This window comes from Kryptolebias marmoratus, linkage group LG12 (genome assembly GCF_001649575.2).
Source record: "Kryptolebias marmoratus isolate JLee-2015 linkage group LG12, ASM164957v2, whole genome shotgun sequence".
Classification (NCBI taxonomy): domain Eukaryota; kingdom Metazoa; phylum Chordata; class Actinopteri; order Cyprinodontiformes; family Rivulidae; genus Kryptolebias; species Kryptolebias marmoratus.
Window position 1 is genome coordinate 10,666,393 of NC_051441.1, and position 24,667 is coordinate 10,691,059.

Sequence of the window (24,667 nt, forward strand, 5' to 3'; positions counted from 1 at the left end):
AGCCGGGGCGTCCTTTATGGCTCTCTCGATTTCTGGAAAGCATAATGCTGTTATTTGTTTTTTGTGCCTTAAAGAAAATACAACTCATACCACAAAATCATGCATCTCAGAAAGAAATTCATAAGCTTAGAGGCAAGTTTACCTCGAGCTGCTGTTAGACAGCTCTCACAGTAGGAGTCTGACAAAAAAACAAAAACAAAGAATCAACAGGGCAGAGCTATAATTCATCTGACACAAGTAAACTACCACCTCTATCACTGTGATGAAAATAGAGTTAGCAGTACAGTGTGGTTTACTTACAGCGATCCATGTCCTGAGACTGCACAGGGAAAAAGCAAAAGAAACACAAGAATAAAATGATTATTTTCATGGTCTTTAACTACGGAGCAAACACCACGAGCCAACAGCACAGACACAGATGTCTACTGTTCACAGGCACAGTCTTCTTCCCTTTCACACAGTGTGCTCCCGTGATCTCAGAGACAATCAGCTCACATCACAACCCTTTGTGAAAATGACAAGCATCCAGTTTTTCAGGTTTTGTCTAGCTAAAGTTACAGTCGGGGTCTGAGTCAGTGTCGGCGTCTGAACAGGGGTGTTAAAGAACCGTGGAAAACAGCAGTGAAGCATGAAACAATACAGGAGGAATTCAAAGATACAAACCAAGATCAAAAACTAGAGCGGAATACAGAGATTTATTTTTCTGTGCTTGAGTTTTTCACAAAATATGACACAAAAGAACACCCAACCCCTTTTGTTAAAGGAGCGAAAAAGAAGCAAACACGGCAAAACATATGTAGTCTTCAATAAGGCAAAAGTCAAAACAGTCTAAACAATGGCAATTATAGATTTTTCAGTATGAAACTAATATTTTCCCTTTTTTTAAAACACAATAATCAGACAGACCTTCATTAAATATCTATGTTAGTTACTTTTTGCAACAATCCATTTAACAGAAACTGTGTTGTTCTTAACTTTGACCAGAAGACTTTATTAAGTTCATTTTTTTGAACATATAAACTTGGTTAGAGAAACAAAACCTTTTGGGAGAAATTCTATGATGGGCTTAATCACCCAGTCATCTATTGTATCCTTGAATTAAAAATCAAATTAAACAAACACCAACAACAAAACAAAACGTATGTTTTAAAAGTTAACAAATCTGGTAATTGGAAACTTAAATGAATAAAGGTTAAAAAAGTAATTGCTTAACTGTGAATGTATCTTATTTGGCAAACGTGGTTTATTCTCGTTTTTCAATATTATTTGTAGCTATTAAGTGTATTTAATTTACAGCAAATCATGCAGGGGTATAATATTAGTTTCCTTTCCAATTTTTTTTTTTTGTTTTTTTTAAATAATTTTTATTTTCATACAGATTTCAATACAAAACAAAAAGAGTACCGATTTTTTACAATAAAAAAACTAGTTTCCTTCCAAGTTCACTTCAGGTTATTTTGAGAGGAAGTGATGTCAGATTGTTGATGTTTTCATGAGTGGCCACATGGCGGCGCTGTTCAAAATCTGAGCAATACTTTTTTACTCGAGTGGTTTCTTCATGGAATTCGAATGGTTGCCATATATGGTCATTTTTACCATAAAAGGAATAAACATGTGACGTAAGCCTCACAATGGAATATATGACCGTGTGCGGGAAAGGCGAACTTTAGAACAAGGTTCTCCTTTCTGTAAAAGTAAATATTAAAAACTTTTGTTAGGCAACAAGCTAAATTTGCGTCCTATCCGCGTTCAACAACGTGAGTAATTTTATTACTGTATTACTTAATTACACAGTGTTTTCACGCGTGTGACGCTGGCCGAGGTGTCTAAAAAAGGCTGATTGCTAGCTTAAAATGTTCAAATTTCCTTCCGTGTGTTTACTTCGGATTCCGTTTGACTTGTTGGTGCTGGACAGAGTTTTAAGAAGCAGTTTAATACGACATAAGCAGCAGTCGAGACAAAGAGAGACAGACTTCAGCTTTAGTTTTTGTCGATGTTTTTGAGATGTTTATCTTTAGTCAGAGATATTTATTCTATATTTGTAGTCCAGTGGTCGTGGTAAGATTGTATCTGAAGCCCGCATTTGAAGATGGGTTTTAGTTCACCTTACTGTCCAGCAGATGGAGCCCCAATCATGATACTCACACCACTTACAGTGAAAGATCTATACATTTGTTATAACTTTGTATAAAACTTCCTTCCCTGCTGAGGAGCTGCTGTGAACTCACACAAAGGTACCTCTAAATACAGGTGTTATAACTCTAATGATACAAATCTGCTGTTGTTTTGTTGCTGTAATGTGCAGTTTATGGTTTATTAATGACATAGAAATAATGCTCAGTAAAAATGTAGGCCAGCTTTTTATAAGAATATATCCTTTTTAGATTGCTGCATGATTGAGCATCCAATTTACTTCTTTTTATTTTTATTTTTTATTTAAACCTTCTTTTAACAGAATATGAATAGGAAACAGTAAGTCTGATCTCTTCTGATGGTCTGTTTTGTCATTTAATCAAGAATTATTTTAATAAGGGTTGAAGACTTGTGTGGTTTATGTACAAATTGTACAAAGTGAAGTTCATTAACTTAAACTGTGGCTCTCTTTACTCTTTTGGGCAATTTCTATGTTTTTGTTTGGAATGGGCCAAAGACTAGCAAGTAATGAGATCATCGGCAGTGGGATTATTCTTATCTGGATTTCACTGTAAATCAGATTGTTTGATTTAACAACCCGAGTGGCCTCTTGGCAGCGATAATGCTTAAATTTATTTTCTGTTTTTAACAAAACTGTGTTAAGAACAACTGGTTTAATTTAATCATTTTAACAAACTTTTATCTGTGTGTAGTGGGAGCACTTTTTATGTGTCTGTTCTGTTCAACTCATGAGCAAAACACAAAAGGTTTTAAACACTTTTTTTTCTTTTATTTGTCTTCTGGTTAATTCTTATTTGCTCTCTCTTTTCTTCTTTATTGTTTCACTGAGTTTTGTACTGGAAGATTGTTGTTTATTCCATTTATTATATTAATAAACTTTACATTTTTACACTTCTATGATAATTATGGTCATAATATATACCTATAGTGTTTCTCCATTTTGCACTGGGCGCTGAGCCACAACATGTAGTGGGTTCTTCTTGATAACTCAGCTGCAAAGATTTAATGGAAAGCATGTTGTAAGGATGTTTGAATCACATGACCACACTTATGCAGAACTTTATGCTAGAAGCATTGTGTGCTACACTAAAACCTGTGTGTAAGGAGTGTAAGAACATTGTAGTAATCTTTCTTTTTCTGTTTATTGGGAACTTTTAAAAATGGGTTGTTCTGTAGCATTTTAGTTCAGCCTTTCATCTTCCTGCAGTCTAAATACTTGTGTTTGCATGTAAGGATGTTCTTGATATGTCAAAGATTAGATAGTAGAACACATGTTTTGAGCGCTAACAATTTGTGCAAGATCTTTGTTAAAAAAAATGCCATTAACTATTTGGAGTCAGTTCTGTCTGTCTGTTAGCAAAATATCTCGTGAACCACTGAACTGATTTTAATGAAACCTTCAGCAAATAATCACTGGGTGTAACTCTACAACTGATTCACATTTGATGCAGACATAATTCGAGATGGCCGCCACAGCTAATCGACATCAGCCAACACATAAACGGCTATAACTTTGTCACTTTTATAGATGCTGGGCTAAAATGTGGCAGAGTAGTAGCTGAGGGTCATTCAGAGCACATACTGTGAGCGTGATGCAATATGTTATATACAACTCCTTTATTTCTCAACATAAGACGATCTTAGTCTAAAACCCTGGCTTGAAATGCGGCGGGCGATGTGCATTCCTTCTCGGAATGCTAGGACTTTATCTAATGGCTGTAGTTCATGCACAAAAGTTGTTGCACGAGAAGCTGCAGCTTTGATGCATGGGCTGTGAGTGTGTTCGAGCTGCTGTCAGTGCAGCAGCAGCACTGGTTTCCTCCAGCAGATTCAAAGTGAGCGCTCTGTCCGACAATAGAGGGCCTGGAAGTGGGAGGATCAGCTCGGGAGCGATCCTTCTGGCTTTGTTACGCCTGGGAAGCCATTTTGGAAACAGGCTTGTTGTGCTGTAGCAGGAACAGCCACTTGCTACTTGCAAACTTTCCTGTCTTTCAGTCAGGAAATAAGGTGTAGGATCCGACTGTCCGCGGTCCGTTTAATATCCTCCGAGGATCCGTGCGGAGGGATGCTGGCTCGAAGCTCGGATTTTATTCCTCTTTATTCCCTTGGATTTTAAATAATAATAACAACATGGATTCTAAACACGCGGGCAAGTTTACACTCTAATATGATCTTATTGTAGATATCGTCATTTCTTGTAAATATCTGTATGGATATTTGGATTTTATGTGTCTTTGCTGCGCTCCTTTACCGACAGATGTTTTGACAGCCAACGCAAAAGGCCTTATTATTTTCTTTGGCTGTTATTATTATTATTATTCACCAATCCGCTTGACTACAGATCGTTAAATGTATTGATTTTAACCAGTTCTGGGTAATTATTAGTGCATCTGTGATTTTTATAGATGTGTTAAACGCGTAGCGGAGCAGATGATATGGATAAGTCGGTGCGCGTCGTTGCTGAAGCCTGAAAGTCTGCGCAGTTGAACACAGCCCGCTCCTGATTTAGCTCTGGGAAACGTGAGAACGTTGGAGGGGCTCTAACATGTTATTCTACAGGACGGCGGGTTGTTACACTGACAGTAAATGTGTTTTGTTTTAAACTGCGTTAGTCCGGAGCAGTCCTCTGACGGTAGGTGGCTCAGCTGATGGCTCGTCGCAGGTGTTTTGCGTAAAGGACGCAGCAAAAATAACACGTTGCGCCTTAAGGTGAACTCAAAGCTGCCTTTGTGTTGTCAATCTTTTGCTTCTGTCATTGTTCAGTTTGTCTCTTTATGAATGAGCTCAGTTGTTGCTCTGCAGGAGGTTGTTGTTTAACGCAGCTTTTTCCCAAGTTGACATTTGGAGGGAAAAGACTAATCCTGGCTGAATTTAAGTACTCCCCTTGGCTTTTGGGTATTTGTTTCTTTTTATCCCTCCATTTTGGCTCGGAGACTTAAGTGCAGATCTGATTAAGATTATGTGTTGGGAATTTGGTGGTGGATTTTATTTATTTGCCGGAGGCATTCATTTATTGTTCTGCTCTGTTTCTAACCTCTTTGTTTCATTCAAAAGCTGTGAAGAGCAGGAGTCTCTTTTTATAAGCTTGATGTGGTCATACTCAATCAAACTCAAGTGTATTTATTTTGCTGTTTGCTGAAGGCTTAAACGAAGAGGTCAGCTGATATGAATTTCTCTATGGCCACTGATAAAATAATAGAAAGCTCAGTGAAGCTCAGATTGTTTCTTCCAGCATGACCATAAAGTAAAATCCTCACCTCCTCAAAACTGTTAGAGCAAAGAGGATTTATTGCAAGATTACCATATTTGGGTTCAGTGTCGTTAGGCATACTGGGAAGTTGTGAGTCTCCCAGCAGTATGGTGTTTGCACAGCCTGTTCACAGTTTGCACTCTGTGAGGCTCAACCCTCAGGACAGTTGCTTCCCGCCCATTACTTAAGATTTCGCCCCACCCCTGCGCCGTTTTCCTGGGCTTTCATAATACTAAGCTGACTCGAGACGCCACTGTAGGACTTGCTGTCCTGGTGGTTAGTCTGTTTAATGTGAATAGAAAAGAGGATTGTCCTGTCTGCTCGTCCTGTCTCTACGCAGCCTTTTTTCTCTCAGCTGAGTTCTGTTTTCCCACCGGAGGAGAAGAGGCAGGTCATTGAGTACTTCTTCACTGGTGTCCGAGTCTTCCGCCAGCCAGAGCCAATATGGAAGAAGAGGTCAGCCAACTCTCACCCACAGTGGCATTGTTGTGTTTCTGAGGAGAAGGAATGTGCAGAGATTCCCATTATGTTCCGATTGCTCCGGGCTTTCTGACAGGGTTCTGTAGCTCTAGCTGGTGGTTTTGCCGTCCTTCAGTGTAGCCCACTGTGAATGTTTCAAGGACTGATTTAGACAAGAGGAGGGAAATTTGTCAGTGGCATACTGTTTTCAGTATGTAATGGAGTCAGTTCCTAATGTACTGATTAACTTGGCAGAAACTGAGCAGAAGTTTTACCTCCAAGAGACAGACTGAACAAAACAGTGCGTGCATTATTTTTTTCTGTGTTTAGAAGTTAGTTTGTCCTCATTATCCTCCTCCTGTCAAGGCAGCCGTGACTAAAGGAGTCCTTTGCCTTACATCCTAACTTTTTCAGTCTAAACAAAGACGAATGACCATGGATTTTTCCCAGCTGCATACATATACGCCTCCACAGTGTGCTCCAGAGAACACCGGCTACACTTACTCCCTCAGGTGAGACCTCGGTGCTGTGCCGCGGTACATCAGAGCTGCAGCATCAAACATTCAGGTCACTGCATTAAGTAGCTCACAATTTGTCATTTGTAACTCAGGTCAATGCAGAAATGAACTCAAATGAATGAAAACTGTATTCATGTATAATTTTAAACAGGTTAGATCAGTTTTAAGACTTTTCAAAATAGTTTTACAAACTTCTTTAGTACCTGTTTTCTTTTGTCTTAGTTTAATTTAGAATTTGAGTGAGGTCAATCCCAATGGTAGGACACCACATAGAATTATGTCAGTAACTATCTAATAATATGCCAATAAAAATCATTATAATATGGTAATATGACTAAATGTCTTTGAGTTGGAACATTATGCCTGAAGTTTTTTCCATTTATTACTATTTTTTGTGTATGTTTTTCTGTTTTGTGTTTGATAAAGAGCTTTATCACAGTGCAGCATCATACGTTGTTGTTAGGATGTAGATTGTTTTGATTTGTTTCTCTCAGCTGATTTGGATTTGTGATTGTACAGAATATTATCTCACAGTTTATTTTTTACTGAGTTTTTTAAGTTTACACGTGTTAGCTTTGCATTTCAGTTTGGTTGTGTGTGTTTCAGCGGTCTTTGGGAAACTGGGAATCCTTACACAGGTTTAAAAGAGAGAGTTTCCTTCTTTACATACTTCAGTTTTTATTTTTTATTATTTGGTTCTAGGCTTTAGAAGAAGACCAAATCAGTCTTCTGTTCCTGTAACTCCTCCCTTTCTTATTACGTTTATTCTCTTCTGTTGGGTTAGTCTTCATCACATCTTTGGCTCTAGGCGTGGTCAGCACCTCGTGAGGAAGGTCTGTGCATGTGGAGGAATGTTGTTGCCTTCAAAGTTGTCACCGTAGTTGCCAGCAGCCATTAGAACAAGAGAAAGGCATTTGGGTGTGTAGGTCAGGAACAGAAGTATTAACTCCTGTGTTGCTCATTTTCTGACTTAGGGAGGGAAGGAGTGAATGTTTGACTTTTAGAGGCAGAGGCCCCCCGTGTCTTAAGGGAAAGTATGAAAGTGTCTCGTAAAAAGAATCAAGTTTCAAGAAAGACCTTGTTAAATTTACTGCAGTATCTTTTAGGAAAGTACAATCACCAAAGATGCAATAATCTGTGCACATCCCTACCCAACTGAACAAATCAGTTTCTTTAAGCTCATTTGTAAATGTCGAATCCCATCTTTCTGTTTGTTTGTTTACCTTTTTGTAATTGGGAGGTGCATGGATGCACAGTGAAAACTGAACTTTTAGATGTTTTAATGTTGAGATTCAGTTGAGGCTGAATAAAAATGATCAAAATGCAGATTACTTTTTCCTCATACCTCTAAGCCATTTTTACAGCACACTGATTGCATTCTAGCTAAGTCGGTTGCAGTTTTCTTTGTAACTCTTATGAGTCAGCCTGTGTGGATCGAGGCAAAGTAAAATGAATGTACAAACCTACTGGAATCTGCCAGGTAAACTAAGAGTCTGGAACAAGCTAATCGTGTTCCTCTGAACATGGTCAGCTGAGGAGCTATTAATGAACCTCACAGTTACGGCCATGGCCCTGATCCCAGGATTAGACTAATAGTTCATGCTTCTTTACTAGGTAGTTGAGAGATCTGCTGTTTTTTTATTAGTGTCTGTCTGCAAACCTGCCTGATAATTATCAGTTCTTCTTAAAAACAAACCTGGTAAAATATGAGCTGCATTTCTTTGTCTTAGTTTAAAGTAGGAAAAACATATTAACAGTGTCATGTAATACTTGATCAAGGGTGCAGCTGAATGACTTTAGATTTTCTGTGTGGAGTGGGTGTGCATGCTGTAGAGCGAGAACAAGAGAACATTGCAGAAACGAAAAGGGTCAGATGACAGAAACGGTTGGTCCATCTGTTGTCAAAACTCAAAAGAGCAGCGACAAGGTTTGTTGCACTGAATGGCTCACACAGGAGGCGCTGCATTATTCTCTGTTTCTCTTCATACAGACTGCTGCAGCAGGCTTCTGAATCGGTCATACACAAATAATTTATATTTAGGCAAGAATAGAAGGGAAATAAATGCTTTAATTTTTCAGCTCTATTCTCTTGATTTTAAATTTCTGACCTAACATCAGAACCTAATGTGCAGCATGATCATTTTTTCCACGTCCTTATCTTAAATCACTACACACACCGCCACAAAATTGGTCTAGAGCTTTGAACCATTTTAAATTTTGTGGTTAAAAAAATAACAGCCTGTTTGACGTGTGTAGGGTCTGAGAATGTAGCTCCACCACCTCCAGGGAAACGGGCTGGCTACACCCACTTCTCAGTGAAATCAGGTGTATGTCTGCATGTGTGTATGTGTGGTGTGTGTTGAGTGTTGCTCCACACTGATAGAGCCTTCATAATTTATGAAAGTGGAAGTGGGTCAGTGGGGCTGGGGCTGGCAATCTTGTTTTTTCGCCTTGTAAGTATTATTTGAATCATAATAGTAGGAAGTACTGATCGAGTTAAATAAGCTCTTTAGTATTTGAAGTTATTTATCTGAACCTATTAACTGTGTGGTTTGAAAAAAGTGTAATTCTGCAAGAGTAGACTGTATAAAATACAGTTTAAAGTTGCAGTTCAGTCTGTTGTGTCTCAGTTGGACAGTTGTTAGTTGTAGGACACACCCTGCTGTCACAGTTGTTTTCTCACGTGCTTCGAGCATGCTTTAGTACATGCACCGCTGGCCAAGTGGCAAGCAAACGACAACAGCTGGGATTTGGAGAGATGGTACCCTTTTCTTTAGTTATTTCATTTGACTTTTTGTTTCTGTTGCATTTCAAGTTGACTTAAAAAGAGAAATTTTAAACCGCCTGATGCACTTAAATGCATCAGATGAGATGCGGACTGTTGCAGGTTCACCTTGCTTGTTTTCATTTGTGTCAAATCCATCTAACGAATGTGTCCATGTTTATCTACTGATCAGTTTTTCTGAACAACCCCAGCAACATGCTCATAGACTGCAGTGGTGCAGTGGACACTACTTATAGAACACAGCAGGAAGGAAGTGCTGCTAGTAGGAGGGAAAATGAGTCTGGGTGGGAAGGATCCTAATCTTTCCCACCCAGAGATGGTTGGAAAGAAATTTTAAAGACTCTGCTTGATCCAAAAGTCACTATTCATGGCCACTGATAAATATAGGCTTCGGTATTTCAGGGAAAAAAGACTTTCCCCACTCAGGAGCTCTCTGAGGAAACAGGAAGGAAGTGGGTGTTTGTGCTCTGTCCTGTTTATCACACAGATTTTCCAAAAGCTAAATGTCAAAAAGCAAACACATATTTTCAGAGCCCTCTTTGGATTCTCTTAGCTAAATTGCAACATCTCATCAGTCTGAAATGTTTTACTGTTGGAACAGATCGAATCAAGTGTCAGCTTGCAAAATTTCCAAGCTTAGAGATGTTACAGATGGCAGTAAAAATCCAACTTCTCACTGAAAGCTGTGTACTTTTGTCAACTTTGGTTAAATTAAGTATGTACTTTTAAAATGATTTAACCTAATATCTTAATACATGGCGCATGCCCGGTGCAGAAGCTTAGAGGTGTTATTCTGTCGAATAAATTACCATTTTTGCTCTTTCTCCCCTCAGGAAGCAAAACTTATCCTGTTGTGTTTATGTTTGCATGTGAAGTTAAAGATTTTCTGGCAAGCTTTGACTAAACGTTTGTACCCACATTTGTGGTTTTGACTCTGAAATTTACAACCCACATGGTTCCTATAATCTCAATCTAAAATGTGTGTGTGTGTGTGTCTCACAAATGGTAGCCAGAGTTTTTAGTGTAAGTGTGTTATATAACTGAGATGACTGCTGTAGCCTAACGAATAGCCAAAGCTTTAGGATTTAGCAGCATTTATCAACAGAATTTTTTATCTTCTTCTTGTATAATGTTATCAATTTGTCTGCAGATGTTTTAAGGAAAAACATACCATGTCTAAAGTTTGAGGGTTTTTTTTCATACACTATATAAAGCCGGTAGTATGCTTACAATTATGAGGTTGATCCCTAACATTGTTTGTGCCTGAAGTTATTTTACTGGAGTTAGTTTTTGAAGAAAGATATTCTGTCGTTGGATAAACCTACTGCGAGAGTGTAGTTTTACACAGCACAAGTCTCAGATATTTCTAGAAATGATTTGACTGAGACAATTTTGTTTTGGTTTGCATTTAAAGAAGCAACAATAAAAAATGGATCAGTAGTGACAGAAGTATCAGATCTTTTAAATGGAGATTTAAGAAAGCAAATTTTACTAAAACTTACATAAAGTTAAATTAATATTACACAAAATAAACATTGATTTGGCTCTGACAGAAATCAGCATTTAAAAAAAATATTAGTTTCAGTTTTTATGGCAACTGCTGTGAAAAACTGAACATCTTTTGGGTTTTTTCACGGTACTTTGTCTTGATGAGCTGGTGAACAGATGTTCCTCATCAGCAGCTGCTTTCACTTCACTGACAGATACTTTCTCAACGATGTGAACACACTGATCACATTAGATCAATGGCTGAGATCCAGTCACTGGGGAGAAAAACTGATTGGAGCGTTTGATGCTGTTGTAGTTGTGGTAGAGGTAGAATGAATTTGATTAGTCTCTTAATACTATCACATATTACTTAAAAATGCTGAAAATATTTGAGTTTGTCCTCAAATGGTTATAATAGTAAGTAGGTTAGATAATCAGTATAATCACTTGATCACCTAGATGTTTTATTGCTTGACTTTTGATTTTTCATTGATGACACACTGCTTTTCTCATTAATTAATGTATCTGATGATTACTTTAAATACAAAATTAAATTGGAAAAAAAAAAGATTGGTGTTGTGAGAAAAGTCTAAGAAAACAGCCAAAATAATCGCTGTTGTATAAGAACGTCTTTTTCCCTTGTGCTGAATTTGTCCAGCTCTTTGTGTGTCTTATTTACTCTTCCGTGTCCATTTCTATTTATATCATTTAATGTGGGCTGTGAGAGCCGCTGAGGAAGGAATGACACACATATCAGTTCAGATACCCTGATCAAATGAACGGTTTGTAAACTAATTAAAGATTGCTTAGAGCTTTTAAAAAAGAGAAACTGAGATTAAAACATTAGCTAGATTTCTAATATTGTTTTAATCTGTTAAAGTGGGTGGTGGTTGTCATCATTTTAGAGGACACAGGTTTTGTTTTTAGGAACTTAAATGGAAGAATGTGTTGATCAGTAAAATACTTTTATGTTCCCTAAGTAGAGCAGAAGATTATAATAATGTTTGTGTATGGCTGCAGGCGACGCAGACAGACATATTTGTTTATTCTGCCCTGCCCTCCACACCTCTGGCTCGGTGACACACACAACTCTTTGATATTACTACTGAAATGTGGGATTTTACAAACCTAGATGAACACGGTTGCTTTGTCTCAGGATGAAACTCGGACACTTGCATCGTCCTCTGCAGTTTTCACCGCAGACCAGACAAACTGGATTAACTTCTTTTAGGCTCATTCGAGCCTCTGGGATTAAGATGTGTGAGATAACTTGTTAAAAAAGTAATTCTGTTTCTCCCTTAAAACTCTCTTTTAATATTTGAATTTCAAATTTATGCAAAATAAGCAGTGACAGGATGTCAAAAAAATTTTGTTGACACTGCCTGTACTGTTTTTTTTTTGTTTGTGTTTTCATTTTAAGCTTATATCAGTATTTCTTGGTAAAAGCTTGGCAGAAGGTAAATTTCAGATCATTTGGAGAGGAAAAGAAACTGCACTGTTTCTGTTTTCAGATGAGTCAGTTGGTTCAGCAGGCAGGAGGTAGACTCGGGACAAAAGCACATAATTGGCTCTCACAGGGAGTGTGTAATCCTCAGGTTTTAGAGACACATACATACATTCACTGTACAGCTCATAGATTTCTACGGTAAGATATGGTGCTGTGTGCAGGATATTGCTATCACCGTGCAAAACTACTCATACTATAAAACTGATAGCTAGTGTGTACACAGCAATGTTCATTTCAGGTGTGTAACAATAAGTATATTCTCTGTATTCTGATAAAAAGCTACTTGCAGTATCCACCCTCTTAGTCTGAATGCAGACCAAAGCAATTTATTGTTGTGACAACAGTTGTAAGCAATGCATGTATGAAAACAACTCTGATGTTACCATTACAGTAAAAGAAAACAAGATTTTTATTTTTATTTTTAACCATAGTTTGTTTCGACCAGCTAAGAGAAACTATAATAGCCGGTAGAGAAATGTTGCAGAAGCTTGTGGGTTAGCTGTTAGTCATGTGTACGTGCTGCTCTGCCAGGTGGGTGTGGTCCTGTGAGTCACAGTAAAGCATGGCAAAAAATTTACATGGTGTGTTTCCACTTAACTTTGGTTTGGAATTTCTTGTTTTATTTTTCCATTTTACTTGCATGCTTGACGCTGTTTACTTGTTACATTTATTCAGTTTTACTCTCAGAAACAAACTGTGCCTGTTCTGTGGTCTTTTCTCTCTCTCATGTGAGTGAGTCATTTCCTGTGAGGAACGCTGCCCAGTGCAGGGAACAGCAGTGTCACAACTATAAAAAACTGTTTGTTTTCATTTTAAAAAAAAAGTCCTCCCCGAACATTAAGATGAGGAACCAGTACAAAAGTGCAGGACATGTCTCTCTTAGTATTGATTTTTGGTTTAAGCTTAAGGCACGTCATGTTTGTCTTTAAATGCATATTAGTACATTTCCTCTAATTTGTCAGGCTGTACTTCATGTCACTGTACTCTGCTTCTAACTTTTTTTTTCTCTTTTTGTTCTTTTGTTTTTTCTCCCTCCTTCCTTAGTTCCAGTTACTCCACTGCAGCATTAGAGTTTGAGAAGGAGCACCAGATCGCTCCTGTTTACGAGTCACCCAGGATGTCAAGGCGGAGTTTGCGTCTGCAGAGCGGTGCCACTCATTATGGCAGCGAGAGCTTGGCGGATCACTCCCAGAACCACAGCAGCAGCTACAGCACCACCAGGAGAGAGACACGGTGAGTCGAGCTATAAACACTTTCTCTCCAACTCAAATCACTGCTAACAGGCTCAAACAGATTTATCAGAGCTCCCATGACATCCATAAATATTAAGTTCATGAACTAATAATTTATTTTTCTTTTTTTTGCATTAAATTCTTACATAATCAGTCCTTAAAAACTGGAAAGTTACTGAGATAATCAGGGAGGGAGCACATTCAGGAGCTAAGAGGAACACAGCTGATTATATTTGCTTAAAATAGAAGCACAAATGAGAGAAGTTTGGGTTACATGATGTTGGTGGGAATAACTTTAATTTCGGTATTTAATTTGTAATAACCATTTGAAGTTTGGTGTATTTAGCTCACTGCTTTGGTATATATATTACAGTTTTTTAGTACCTCTGTCTGCCTTTTAAAAGAGACTAATTTAAACAGCCATTTTCTTTGTGAGAGCTGTAGGATTTTATTGTTTAATATTTATAATTATCCATTTGCAATTCAGTGTATGTGCATTCACAACAACATACCTCTACTCCAAACCTCCCAAAGCTCACGTGTCCTATCTGCGTTTTCCCAGGACGTCTCGGAGAAGAAGGCAGCAGTCCAGCTCCCTGTCTTTATCCCTGAGCCAAATCGCTACTCCGAGACAAACTCTGTCCTTCTCTGATGCTAGTACCCCGATTGACAACAGCAGAAGAATTCAGGAGAGCAACAGAATGTCTGAGGTCTCTCAGGTCGCGTCAGCTTATGACCAGTCCCACCCGAGACAACGCAAAGTCACCACGACTGTTACGACTACTACGTTTGATGGACAGTGGGGTCAGTTGACGCTATCGCAAAAGTCTCTTTGCACAAAGTTTTCAAGATAATTTCTCTGCAGGCTTTGATGTGCAACTAAACTTTCCTTCTGAAAACTGAAGAAATATTCCCTTTAACATTTGTATTTATTTTGTCAGGTATCAAATTATTAGATTTAATGTTTCGACAATTGCTCAAGCCTGTTTTACTCTTTTTGCATTATTGAGTTTTGTGAAATATTTGTGATCCACCTTTAAATTTCAGTCATTAACTGCTGTCTAATAACTAACAAAAGCTGTTTCTAAATGGGAGTTTCATTAAAATGAAATGAAACTGAAGATCTACATGGGATTACTAAATATGTTATGATAAAATTATTGGTTCAGTTAAGTCAAACCTGTGTAATTTAAAAACAAAGTCAATTAAAACATGTTGAAGCAAACTGTAGTATAGTTTAGTAGCAGCTAATTTGGCTGCCTATACAGTATGTTTTAGTAAATATATCCCAAAAATATGTATGTACAGTAATTAAATTGGGTTTAATTTCAAAATAAATGCCTGTATTTACTGCTGTTGTGTGTTTATCAAGTTGGCTTTTTTCCCTTACAAGTTTTTTTATTATTCTAAATATTTAATATTTTTCCTGTTTTCTCCAATGTTTGTGGATAAATGGCTTTACTATGTTCTTCTTCTATCTCCTCTCAGGGCAGATTTCCAGCCACAGTTCATCAGGCGTAAACGGTGACGCCAGCACGTCAAAGTCTCACACGTCACTCGCGAATGGTTACATCTGCAAAGACTGCTCATTACATTCTCAAAAAACGGACTCCTTTATCACACAGTCTTCATCATCTCAAGCAACGGAGCTCTCCGCAGACGCTCCCTCCGCCTCATCTTCACCCATCACCAGTATTTATACCAGAGACAGGAGTCGGAAGAACAAGACAGGTGAAAAGTTCTTGAGACTGTCTGAAATGCAAAGTTGTTTTTCTTGATAAATGTTCAGCTTTTGGTCTGTAAGGTTAAAAGAAAATGTTTATTACTAAGCTGTTATACAGTGATGTGACTGTAATCAGTTTGTGTTTTCCTCCAGGTGTCTTGATGTTGGTGTGTAATTCGTGTGTGCGCTACAGTAAAAAAGCCCTGGAACCCATTGTGTCCCTCATCTCCCTTTTCTTCAGTAGTGTGGTCCGGTTGGGTTCTTGGGTCAAGAGCTCATCAGTAAAAGGTACACAGAGATGTTCTTTGCCCACCATTTACTTATCAGTTCCATAGAGATTTTAGCTGCTTATCTGAAACCTCGTTGCCATCCCGATTTCTGCCAGAGCAGCATTCTCATCATCATTGTGTGTTTTGTTTTACATTACAGCTAATCTTTTTCCTTTAATAAAGCTTTTTTCCTGGTATTTGATCACTCATTGCTTCCTCTTTTTCTTCTCTCAGGTTTTTCTTTTAGGGAATTTATTTATCAGTAACATCACTTCCTCCTTAAAATAGTCTAATTGCAATATTTTTTTTTTTCAGCTGTTTGTCTCTAGCTGTGAACCAAGTTTCAGTCTGACTAACAGTGCTCTTATGGACAGGTGTGTCAGCAGGTTCCCTAGCATCATTTTGGGACTCAGTGAGAAAAGCAGCATCCTTGAGTATGTCCAAACTTTGGCTGTTTAAGCAGACTGCTTCCCACAGGACGACGGGCTCCAAGGCTGTTGGCTCTGAAGGACAAGGTACCTGCTGTCGTTACAAGGGGGAAAAAGCTCACAGCTCCTGGCATCTGCTGCTGTTCTTCATGAAATTCCTTTCATTTATAAACTCTTACAGTCTTTTTTTAATGATATAAGATTAAGACTCAGTCTTTCTCACAAAGTGGGAGTGCCTTTGAACAGTCTCACTCTTTCAGCATTTCTCTTTTAATTCACCCACCTTTCACTTTCAGCCTTTCTCTTCTTCTATTTCTGAATGAGGAAGTATACTAGAAACAAAATAAACACCCAAACCAGTATTTCGATTCCTTTTTTTTAAATGATGTTGTGACAGCACATATGCACCTAAATGAGCCTCCTTCACTCCCACCTCTTAGTTAGTCAGCATTTTGAATTATCCCCTAAAATGTGCAGTGAGTAAAAAAGATGGTTTGGTCTAACTTGTAAAAGGGTATTTCTTTTATTCCAGTATACTTCTGATCCAGTGTGTTTTTGTAGTCGTTTTCTTCACAGCTGCAGGGGGTTATTTGCTGTGACGCATGGCTTTCTCTACTCATTTTTTATTCCCGTTTCTTGCAGGTGCTGGTTTTATGTCTCTCTGTATTTTCATTCTCACTCATTAAGACCTACATGCTCTCCTTTTACACTGGTGGCGTGCATTTTCTCATCTTTGTCATCTACCTTGATTTTTATCATGACGCTCCAACACAAATTTATTTGTTATTCAAATAAATCTTTTATTTATGTGTTGCAGCTCACTCGAGTTTCTGTGGAAGCATGAATGTGAAGGATCTGGTGACAGAAGAGACGTCACATCTTAATCTCAATGGTTCCCTGTGTAAGTACCCACAAAAGCTCTCCTTCACTCATGATAAATTGCCTTCGTGTGTTGCTATGATTGACAGAGTCAATGATATGCACACCCTGAGTCACGATGTGTGGGCAGAGGTTGTGTGAACTGCTTTAACTAGTCAGCAGTCTGTTGACCGTTGTGAGCTGCAGATGATTCTTTTAGCCCAGCATGCAAGAAAAACCTCCTGCAGGGGTGTAGTTCTACGCCACATAAGAATCAGTTTTGACAGATATTATTTAAAAATGTATTTTTGTTTTGAAAGTACCAAAACATAAAAAGATTTTTTTTAAATAGAGAATTAAATAAAACGAACGTTACTATAAAACTTAAATAAGTTTAAATGAAAATGACATTAAGATAGACATCACTTTGACTCTGACAATAATCATTTTTATTGTTTAATTAGTGAATTGTTATTGTAAATCTGAAAGAGTGATAAATTTTAAACATTAAACAATGAAGTAAAGAGAAAAAATGTTGAAAATGAGACGGAGAAACAGTGAATGGTGATTTTATTTCCCATTATGCTTCCCATTGCATGTTATTGCAGAATATGCATGCCAGGAACCTTATATATATAATTTTATTAATGTTTCCTCATTTAAGTTTTAGTGCTGATAATTTGAAAAACTAACATTAATCTGTTTTTTATTTCAATCTGAATGAGTGTATTTGCTCAGCCTTTTCCTTTCGTTCTGCTTGCTGCTCATTATTTGGGCACACAGGTGATGACTGTAAAGGGAAGCAGTACTCTGAGACACACACCGTCGTCCTCACTCAGTCCTCCAGGTCAAAGCGCCTGCTGGGGGTGCTGTGGAGCATCTTAGCTTTTGCAGGTTAACACTTTAATTGCTGATCACATCTTTATTAATACACTTTTATGTGTATGTTGTGTTTATATGTTTGTCATTTAAAATAGTTTGAGCTGTAGTTGCGTCTCTAACGTTACCTTCTCTGATTTTTGTCTCCAGGTGCGTGCCTCTTGCTGCCGGTCCACGGTGTGGTGAGGACAGGTAAAGTATTGGGTTCAGGAGTTGGAGCAGTAGCTCAGAGGTTTGTCTCATTCCTCTGGATGCTCCTGGCATCTCCAGGTTAGTGTTGAATTTTTTTTTTCTCATTTTCCAATTAATGTGCACCATTTTCCTTACTCTGTTCTTGTGATTATTTTTATTTATTTATATGGTTTTGTCCTTTGTTTGTCCAGTGAAAGCATGCAAAGGACTGCTGTGGTTTCTTGCAAGAGGATGGTATCAGCTCGTGTCCCTCATGTCTCTCCTCAATGTCTTCTTCCTAACTCAGTAAGACCCCTAGTTTTTTTATCCTAAACACAGCAATACATAGTTAAACCTTAAATTATTTTCTTTATTTAGAATGAACATTCATAATGTGCATATTTGTTTATAGAAGGAATAATTACATATGACAGTATTAAGGTGGTTTCTTTTCCAGATAATTGTTGTATGAACCTATTTTTACTTTATATTTAGTTTCAACTTCATGTCCAGCCTCTTTGTTCTGATTTGTACCCATCTCTCTATTAACATTCATTTTAGACATTTTAATAAAGTGAATTGCAGTTGGGGAGTCCAAAACACTGAAGATAAATTAGGTTGACTTTATATTTATCCTGTTGGCAAACATAAAAGAATATTGTTGTTCTGTATTTGCTTTATCTGTGTATCTGATAAAATTGTATCACAAGTTAAACTATTGTTATTTTATGGGTTCAAATTGAGTGCAGTCACAAAAATATTTAGGTAATGTACAACATTTAAGGTGAAATTCACAAATGGCCATCAAAAGTTTTAGTTACATTGTCAGTAAAGGCAGATTTTACAGTCTATCACAACATTTCTTTTTTGAATAATTCATTATTAGTTTAAAAATGTTGATAATTGAGCATTTTATAATCATATTACTTGTTTTCCTTCAGGATTTTTTAAATAAACTTTTTTTAATCAATATGTACTTCTGCCAGTTGTATATAATCTGATCTGTTTGTGTTTCTGTGTTTCAGATGCTTTCCCAGACTCTGGAAGCTCCTGTTGCTACTTTTACCCCTTTTACTCCTCCTACGTAAGTTTGTTAGAACTTGTACTGGTCCTGTTTTCTTGCAGATGCAACCTATTTACTGTAGTGAGTTCATGTAGAGGAAAATTTGTCAGTGTGGAAGCTGTAAATGATATAACCGGCACATATCTCTGGAGTATGCTGCAAATTCAGCAGTAAATTTAGGTCAGCCTTTACAAGGCTCCTCTGTTATTCAAACCTGCTCAGATACAAAGCTCTGGGTTTTTTTTCTATTGAAGCATTTTATGCTTAAAGAAATATACGTAGAAGTGGAAAATGTTTATATTTATAAAGTATTTCAATCTTACATCTTGAGTTTGTTATGAATGAACATATAGCACTTGAGTAAGGTTTAAGTTGATATTCTGTTTTCTGTCTGCAGTTTTGTGGTGGTGGGGTCCGTCCACTGCTGCCCTGTTTGCCTACCTCCCGGTTGTAAACCTAACCGAGTGGCATTCTGCATCTCCCTTCACCTACCTGTCCAACTTGGTGGCTCTTCCAGCTGCTGTCCCTGTATCAGAATCTGAAGTGAAGCAGACTCCAGCCACCCCAGTCTCACATGCAACAGTAAGCAGTAGCTCTGACGGAGAAAACTTATTAAAGAATGTCTGTTCTTCAGTTTAATAAAGTCAAGAGAAATGCAAGGCTGACTCTGACCTTCTTTCCATCTTTTCCACACTTTACTCCTCAGACAATCTTTCCCCCTGTGGCTGTCTCTGGTGTGGATTTGGAGCGTCTTGAGCGTATCGAGAGCCAGCTAGCGCTGCTGTGGGAGCGAGTCCAGCAAGGAGACAAGAAGCAGGATCAGCGTCACCAGGACATTTTGGGTCTCTACAGCACCCTGAGAGAGCAGCTGTCCACTCAGACAGAAAGGGAGAGCTTGGAGGTGTGGGTGTCCTCTCAGTTGGAGCAGCAACTCGGCGTTCTGCGTGGAGAGCTGGAGCAGGAAAAGACACACACAGCACAGGTACATAGAGGTTCATAAACGTTTGGTCCGGACATTTTGATGCATTGACTTACTAAAGGGACATCTTGCTTTGAAGATTTAAATGCATCATGCTTCTTTTGCAGGGTGCAGAGCAGCAAAAGCAGCAACAAGAAAGTCAGGCAGCACGTCTGGCTGATTTAGAATTGTTGCTTAAGGCTTTGGCTACTAAGACTGAGGTATGTAAAAAATACATATTTAGTGCATGTCTGCAGAAAACCCAGGAACTGTGACACGTTCTATTATCAATCAATAGTGGGTTTCTGAATGACACAAACAGAATTTAAGTTTTTACTCTTTGTATTTTAGGTGATGCAGCACAAGCAGCAGCAGTATGAACACGAGAAGGAAAAAAGAGAAAAAGAGGTCATCACGTCAGCAGCAGACACAGCTCCTGTCAGGTACAGAAAGAAATTACTAAGCTCTCAAATTTATATGGCAATAGATTTTTGATTCTCTTTTTTTTTTAGACATAGCAGTAGCTTTTTGTGGGCAAGTTCTTGAACATTATTGTTGTTAACATGTGGTATTTTTTTTCAGTGTGGGTGTGAAGCAGGAGGACCATGATGCTTTGCTGGCGGAGGTGCAGAGACTTGAAGCAGAGCTGAGTAGAATCAGAGGAGACCTCCAGGGAGTTCTTGGATGCAAGGGTAAATGTGAGCAGCTGAATACACTGCAAGAGACGGTAAGTATCCCAAACGGTTTCTTAACTTTTTTGTAAATAGTAACCAATTAGGTTTTTTTAATTCATTATTGTTCTGTCTTATCCCTCTTTAGATATCAGGTCAGGTGTCCTTACAGTTAAGGAAAGAGCTACAGGCTATGTTCTTTGGAGGCAGTGAATCAGGAGAGCAGCAGGGTCAGGTACCCGAGTCTCTGATCCACTGGCTGTCTGAGCGCTATGTGAGCACACCCGACCTACAGGCAGCACTGGCCTCACTGGAGATGAGCATCCTAAGAAACATCTCGGAGCAGCTGGAGCTCAGCCGGGCTCAGACGCTGGGTGAAGCCGAGTCACAAACAAAAAACATTTTTCAGACAATAACTGGGACTGTCCGTCATGCTTCTACTGCTGAGGGACTGACTGAAGAGGTACAAACACTACTATCAACATCATATTCACTGAGAATTTATATTTTAATCAAATATTATAAAATGAGTTATTTTTAATTCTTCTTTTGTGGTCTACACCCAAGCACGTGAAATTGATGGTCCACAATGCTCTGAAGTTGTACTCTCAGGACCGAACCGGCCTGGTGGACTACGCCCTGGAGTCTGGAGGTAAGAAAGAAACCTGCCCATCCTGAGTCTGTGTTCAGGTCAGTAGTTAACCCTGTAGTGGTTTAAAGGGATTAACAAAGTAGTTGTTCCATAACTCTGTAACTTATGTCTTATGCAACAAGGATGAAGGCATTTACAGGTTCAAGGACAACAGAGTATTACCTGCAGAACCTCAGCTTGTATTATCAGGCATGTTACTTCTGTCTGTTGGCCTGTTTGTGATAATCACAGCTGCCTTGTGCACTGAAATGTTCTTGTTGTTTGGTTGTGAAAATACTCTGTTAATTCAGTTCAATAGTTTGTAATGTGTCTTTGTGTGTGTTTTAAGGTGGCAGCATCCTCAGCACCCGCTGCTCTGAAACATACGAGACAAAGACAGCCCTCATGAGTCTGTTTGGTCTGCCTCTCTGGTACTTCTCCCAGTCTCCACGAGTCGTCATTCAGGTGAGCCTCACCGTCACATAACCAGAAAGAAGCTGTACTGATTATAGTGAGGTCTAATACTCGCTCATTCAATAATAGTTGTGCACAGATAAAATCTGTTCAAGCCTCGACCTCTGGTCCAAAAGTAATTTCCTCCACTTCCCCTCCATCAGCCCGATGTGTATCCTGGTAACTGCTGGGCGTTTAAAGGCTCCCAAGGTTATCTGGTAATCAGGCTGTCCCTGAGGATCCTGCCCACATCCTTCTGTGTGGAGCACATCCCCAAGGCTCTTTCTCCAACTGGAAATATCACCAGTGCTCCACGCAACTTCACTGTCTTTGTAAGAAATACCAACACTGAGCTATTAAAGTCAAATATTAATCAAATCTAAGCATCAATGTCTGCTGATTTACTGACGTTTTTCATCTTTAGGGTCTTGATGATGAGTACCAAGAAGAGGGAAAGCTGCTGGGGCACTACACATACGAAGAGGATGGTGAGGCACTGCAAATCTTCCCAGTTAAGGTAATTTTAGAGGAACTTGCTATCCCATTAGAGAAACTAAAGTCAATGTAGGTAAGAATTTGGTCAATCTTTCTTTTCTCATCTGTCAGGAGAAGAACGAGAAGTCCTTCCAGATCATCGAGGTTCGGGTCCTGTCTAACTGGGGTCATCCAGAATACACCTGCCTATACCGCTTCAGAGTCCACGGAGAGCCATGTCCTGAATGAACCACTTCACATGCTAATAAACAGCATAACACACTCTCTGTACATAGTTCTCACCAGCTTCTTTAAAACTAAGGGGACACAGCAGTGTGACCACTGGCAGATGAAAGCCATGAAGACACAGAAGTCATGGATGGGTCGAGCAATGTGCTGAGATGGAATTATTGAACACGTTTTTTGTAATAGTGAAAGAATCGGGAAAGTTTGTTTTTGAACTGTCAAAGAAGAGGAATAGCAACCACAGAAAAAGCTAAACGTCCCCCTTTTCATTGCACTGAATCAGTTCTAAGGACGTCGAGCTTCTCTGAGCAGATAAATCCATCCCCACTTCTTCAGGAAGGTGAACACTTGAAATAGAGGTTACAGACTCATCTCAACTATCTTTCACACACAATGTCTGTTTTTATTTGTTTTTAAACGTTTTTTTTTTTGTTTTTTTTGTTTAATCTCTGCCATTTTAGGATGAAGACCACTTTATCTTTGCCTGAGATGCTGTCCAGGCCGGTCACTCTTTTTGTTGCTATCGAATCTTTGCAAAGTCAAGGACATGTTATGTTTACGAGCCTCATTCATTTTCAGAATCATAAGTAAGATTTTTTTTAGAGCCTGAACATGCTGCCTAAGGACAAGCTCTGAATGTTTGAACAAACTAAGGCAAGTTTCCTTTAATCACACAGCAACATTATTAAATCACTGACCAGAGCTCTACATGATGCAAGCATTAGGAGGCTCCTCACTCTGTGTTGGTGATTAAATAGGTCTGATTATGAACAGACACAAGGATTGATGCTAGAATACTCTTACTCCTGAAACATAAACTTTGTCGCTCGTGCATCATGTATGTAGAAGAGCGATTCCTCTCTGACCGTTTGAGTCCCTTGCTAGGATCTCAGATCACAACTAATTATAGAAGCTAAAAGATTTTAATTATCACTACAAATGTTTTTAGCAGTTTTATCTGATTCTCTCTCCTTTTAGTTTACCAAAAATGTCCTCTTCACACAGGCTTTCTACTCTGAAACCCCGAAGGAATGTAATTTGTACATTTAGTTGTTAATAGTTGGTCCTTTATTATATCTACTTTTATCAGTGTTGCTTTATTTAAAAAAATCCTGTCATTAATATGATTATATTACTATTATTTTTACCATTGCTCATTGTGTTTGCTTTCTTTTTGTTTTGTTTTGGGGGGTTGATATCAGAGGATGCACTGCAACAACTTGTTAGACAAAAACGTTGTGGCACGGGTCTTTTATACTATTGTTAAAAAATGGGAAAAATGTGATTGCAACTAAGGGTGAGTCTAAAATGCTATTTGTGTAAAATAAATGTTTTGTTCAGTTTTATTTATTTATAAGATAGTGGCTGCAAATTATGAGTTACTGCAGTGTTTATTTTGTTTAAAGCTGTTCAGTGCATTTTTTGAATATTCTTGGGATTTGTTTTTTAAGATAAATGGCTATTTTTGTTCAGTCATGAGATGACTTAATTGCTTTGGAATATATTCCAATAAAGACTTTAATTTTGATTTCTTATACCACTTATTTTGACCTAACATGAACTACTGTATTTCAGCTTAACATGACCATAATACAAATCCTAGTCAGCACATTGTAATTAGAAAAAAGGTTTCTTAGAATACTATTAATTTCTTATTTACTTATTTGTGTATTTTTACAGGTAAAATACACATGCTTGTAAGGTTTTGTTTATAGTCAAAATATTGCTAATTTATTAATAATTTGGATAAGGTAATAAGGTATACTTGTGACATTTTCCTAATGTATAGTATGAATTTAAAAATATTTATTTGAAAAAACACCTTAAAATAGATGAGTAAATTACATCTGCAGCTTTTACGCATTACAAGAAAACTCTTCCAGTTGTCATATATGTGAAACATTTTTTATGCTAAATGTGCTCTGAAACTTTATGCTTACTATGGCCAACTTTTTATACATATGTGCAATGATTTATGTAAATGTTAAAAAGAACAAGAGCAGTAAAATTAAGTCATAAATATGTTAAAAAAGTAAAATAAAGCTTCTATTTTTAAATGTAAAAATGTTTAATTCAAATACAAATAAATATTACATTTCTTTAAAGTCAGTATTAATTATAAGAAGTGGGGCATAAGTTATGCTGTGTTTCTAAAACTTCACTGATACTGTAGCTCTAGAAATACTGATAAATGTAAAAATGTAAATATCAACAATCACCATGAATCTGCTGCCCTCTAGTGGTCAGACCAGTGTTACAGCAAATGTAAGACCAGCCTTTGGTTTCAATTACATACTTTCGCAAGCGGATCCAACCGTATTGAGTTTTTTTTTTTTCATGTATTCGTGTAAAATATAATTTATAGTTATGAATTATACATTTATTGTATCATAAACTCAATTTGTAGTATCAAAGATGCAGTTATTTCACAGTCAGACAAAAAGTGCATA

At 37.9% G+C, this 24,667-nt stretch overlaps 1 protein-coding gene across 5 annotated transcripts; it reads left to right on the forward strand.

Moving 5' to 3' along the window:
- The first annotated feature begins 1,622 nt into the window (after window positions 1-1,622).
- On the forward strand, window positions 1,623-23,745 carry sun1 (Sad1 and UNC84 domain containing 1). Of its 5 annotated transcripts, none has more exons than XM_017421931.3 (23): window positions 4,067-4,303; window positions 6,278-6,375; window positions 13,206-13,394; window positions 13,956-14,197; window positions 14,882-15,124; window positions 15,270-15,404; window positions 15,760-15,900; window positions 16,631-16,714; window positions 17,455-17,565; window positions 17,701-17,820; window positions 17,934-18,027; window positions 18,747-18,805; window positions 19,182-19,366; window positions 19,491-19,766; window positions 19,871-19,963; window positions 20,094-20,185; window positions 20,325-20,469; window positions 20,562-20,876; window positions 20,981-21,065; window positions 21,394-21,509; window positions 21,662-21,829; window positions 21,922-22,014; window positions 22,104-23,745. In XM_017421931.3, the coding sequence occupies exons 2-23, from the start codon at window positions 6,293-6,295 to the stop codon at window positions 22,218-22,220; spliced, it is 3,186 nt and encodes a 1,061-aa protein (XP_017277420.1). In that variant the 5' UTR covers window positions 4,067-4,303; window positions 6,278-6,292; the 3' UTR covers window positions 22,221-23,745. The 5 variants fall into 5 exon arrangements, with proteins under 5 accessions (XP_017277423.1, XP_017277420.1, XP_017277424.1 ...); XM_017421930.3 differs by lacking the exon at window positions 4,067-4,303 and adding an exon at window positions 4,935-5,860; XM_017421934.3 differs by lacking the exons at window positions 4,067-4,303; window positions 6,278-6,375 and adding an exon at window positions 1,623-1,757.
- Window positions 23,746-24,667: the final 922 nt, after the last annotated feature.